The following is a 3,897-nucleotide window of genomic DNA, read 5'->3' as shown; positions in this document are numbered from 1 at the left end:
GATTAAAAGAGCATGGGGAAATACATTACTACAGCATTCAAGGATTAAAGAATCTATGCAAGGCTTGAAAAGATGTAGTGAGGAATTGTCCAGGTGGAGTAAGACTACTAGCCAAAGTACTAAGCATGTGATCCAATCCAAAAGAAACCAAATTAAACAGTTGCAAAGTATTAATAGAGGAGACAGAAATTCTGAGATTTATCAACTGAAGAGGGAAGTTGACACATTAATGGAAGAAGAGGACTTAAGATGGAAGCAAAGGGCAAAGCAACAGTGGCTGAAAGAGGGGGACAAAAATACTAAATTTTTTCACAAATGTGCTTCCCAACGAAGGAAAGTCAACTCTATCAAAAGAATAACAGATGATGAGGGGCGTATAATTGAAAATCCAGAAGAATTGGGCTCCTTATTTCATTCCTTCTTCAGTCATCTATTTACTTCTACAGAGCTTGTCAATTTTGAGGAATGCCTCTAGAATATACAACCTATGGTCACTCAAGAAATGAATGCAGTTCTTACAAAAGGGATCTCTAATGAAGAAATTGAAGGGGCTGTATTTAATATGAATGGTCTTGGTTCTCCAGGACCTGATGGTTTTCCTGCTATTTTTTACCAAAATCATTGGGGTGTGATTGGTCCTGATATATGTTCAACTGTCAAGAATGCCTTTCTAGCTGCTGAGTGGCCTAAGGACTTCAATGCAACTTATATTGCTCTTATCCCCAAAGTGAAAAATCCTTCAAGAGTAACTGAGTTTAGGCCTATAAGCCTATGTAACGTAATATACAAGATCTTGGCTAAGGTTCTGGCCAACAGGCTTAAACTATTGTTATCTCAGTTGATCTCTAACACTCAAAGTGCCTTTGTTCCCAATAGTTTGATAACTGATAATGTAGTGGTGGCTTTTGAAGCTATGCACTCTATGCAAACTCAGATCAAAGGGAAAGAAGGGTTCATGACTTTAAAGTTGGATATGAGCAAGGCATATGATAGGCTTGAATGGTCATTCCTTCAAGCTGTCATGTTAAGGATGGGATTTGACTCTAAATGGGTTGATGTTATTCGGAAATGTGTTTCTACCGTGTCTTATTCTGTTCTTTTAAATGGAATTCCTCAAAGCTCCTTTACTCCTTCTCGGGGAATAAGGCAAGGAGACCCTTTGTCTCCTTACCTTTTTATTATTTGTGCTGAATCTCTAAGTAGAATGATCCAAAATGCTGAAGGGATTGATGCTATTACAGGTGTTCCATTGGGTAGAAATCAGGTGAGAATAAGCCATCTGTTTTTTGCAGATGACTGTCTTCTTTTCTGTAAAGCAAACCCATTGGAATGGGCCAGGTTATCTCATCTTCTTGACACCTATGAGCTGGCAAGTGGTCAAAGACTCAATAAGGAAAAAACATCAATTCTGTTCAGTAAAAATACTAAAGATGAAGCTCGAGATCTAATCACTCAAGTGGCAGGAATTCAATCCTCTCTACCTTATGACAAATACTTAGGCCTTCTTGTGGAGATTGGAAGATCAAAAACCAAAGCCTTTAGAAGTATTATTGACAAAGTTAGAGGGAGGATTAGCAACTGAAAATTGAAGTTTTTATCTCAGGCTGGCAAAGAGATCCTTATCAAGTCCATTATTCAAGCTATCCCTACTTATTGCATGGGTGTATTTAAGATTCCTAAGTCTCTTCTATTAGAAATTGGTCGATTGACTCAACAGTTCTGGTGGGGTCAGAAAGCTGAGGAGAGAAAGATGCATTGGTGTCACTGGGATAAGATGATTAAGGCCAAAGCAGTGGGGGATTTAGGATTTAGAGATCTTCAACACTTTAATCATGCAATGTTGGCTAAACAAGGATGGAGATTACTTCATTTCCCTCACTCTCTTGCAGCAAAAGTTCTCTCCTCTAAATATTATCCTGATGGCCAGTTCCTAAATGCTACAATTCCAAGGAACTCATCCATTGTATGGAGGAGTCTTATGGCTGTTAAACCATTGTTGGAAGAAGGCTTATTTTGGCGTATTGGTAATGGAGCAGGCACTAAGATATGGCACCATAAATGGCTGCCTATTCCAACTTCATTCAAAGTTCAAAGTCCTATTACTTGTTTTGATCCTGAGGAATCTGTTTCTGCAGTTATTGACCATGAAGCCAAAACCTGGAAGACTGAATTAATTGATCAAGTTTTTCTACAGAGTGAAGCTGATATAATTAGACAGATCCCTATAAGTTTATGCAACAGTCCTGATAAAAGTTATCTGGAGATGTACTTCTAATGGAATTTTCTCTGTTAGAAGTGCATATCATCTTCAACTTGAGCTTCATCAGAGAGCTAAAGGACAGCATTCTCAAACTCTTGTTGATAGTGAAAATTGGAACAAGCTTTGGAGGATTAAAGTTCCGAATGCAGAGAAATTATTTTTGTGGAAAGCATGTCATAATAGCCTTCCTACAAAACTAAATCTTTTTAAGAGAAAGGTTGTAATTGAACCTTGGTGTCCTATCTGCAATCAACATGAAGAATCTATGGAACATGTCTTATGGGAGTGCGAGGCAGCTAGGGATGTGTGGTGTCTTTGCTCATCAAAACTGCAGAAACAATGTATGAACCAGATTTCTTTCAGAAGCTTGTTGATGCATATGTTGCAGGATCTTAAAGATGAAGTTTTAATGGAAGTAGCTGTTGTGGCATGGAAAATTTGGAGAAGAAGGAATGATTTGGTTTTTAACCAAACTTTTTCCTCCCCTCAACTGATTGTGAGACAGGCAAATCAGAAAATTGAAGATCTCAATGCTCTTTTCTCTCAACAGACAACTAATCCTACAAACATACCTCAGTCGATTCAATGGAGTGCTCCACCTGTTAATGTGTACAAAATCAACTGGGATTCTGCAGTGGATAAAGTGAATTGCAAAGTGGGTGTTGGGACTATTATTCGGGATTGGAAAGGAAGGGTGATTGCTTGCATGAGGATGTGCATATCTTTATTTCCTGACCCTTACTTGGCTGAGGCTATTGGAGCTCTACATTCTGTCAAACTGGCTCTAGACATTGGACTAATACAGATCAAACTTGAAGGGGATGCTATAAATGTAGTGAATGACATCAAAGGCAACAAAGATAGCTGGAAACATACTGGTTTGATCATTACTGATATCAAACAGCTGCTGCTGAGATTTGACTCTTTTATAGTTGATTATGTTCCTAGAAGTTGTAATAGCTTGGCTCATTGCTTAGCTAGAGATGCTTTACACATCAATGATGTCCTTGTTGACATTGAGGATGTTCCTTTATGTATTGCTTCTCTTTTGTAATCGACTATTACTGAATACAAGTGTTCCTTTCAAAAAGAAAAAAAAAAAAATTTCCTTGTTTGAATAAATGGTTTTTCAGGAAAATATTAACTATTGCAATTGTGTTGATGTATCATGTACTATACGTCATCTAATTAATTACTCTCTTTGAATGTTGAAAATTACAAAGAATCTCAGTACGTACTTTTGCATCCCTATCTAAATTTCAATTTGAAAATCTAGCTAGTACTTCTTTTCTATTTTAGTTGCACACTTGCCCAAAGCTAGCTAGCTAGCATCGACGTTCCCTCGTTTCTCTCAATTTTTTTTTATTTAAATCTATTTTATTAAATGGGAATTCTAAAGAATTTCCATTCATTTTAATAAAACAAATAATGCATGTTCCTTTTCTGATGATCAACATGACAGTCACCCTCGCCGCGGATGATCCGTTGTTGCCATGTTTGCCAGCTGGCTGTTGCCACCCTTGCAAGCTCGCCGCTCATGGCAGCCGAAGAAATGGGAATAGAGATCAAGTGAGTGTGATTAGAGAAACCCTGGAAGGTTGCCGAAACTAAGGTTGGGCTATGTTTTATTTGCATGT

At 37.8% G+C, this 3,897-nt stretch overlaps 1 protein-coding gene across 1 annotated transcript; it reads left to right on the top strand.

Moving 5' to 3' along the window:
- Positions 1-2,525: 2,525 nt before the first annotated feature.
- LOC122293694 lies at positions 2,526-3,314 on the top strand. The gene has a single exon (XM_043102201.1). The coding sequence runs from the start codon at positions 2,526-2,528 to the stop codon at positions 3,312-3,314; it is 789 nt and encodes a 262-aa protein (XP_042958135.1).
- Positions 3,315-3,897: the final 583 nt, after the last annotated feature.

This window comes from Carya illinoinensis, chromosome 14, assembly GCF_018687715.1.
Source record: "Carya illinoinensis cultivar Pawnee chromosome 14, C.illinoinensisPawnee_v1, whole genome shotgun sequence".
Classification (NCBI taxonomy): Eukaryota; Viridiplantae; Streptophyta; class Magnoliopsida; order Fagales; family Juglandaceae; genus Carya; species Carya illinoinensis.
Note: the sequence above shows the minus strand (reverse complement) of the source record. Positions and strands in the feature narration are given on the sequence as shown.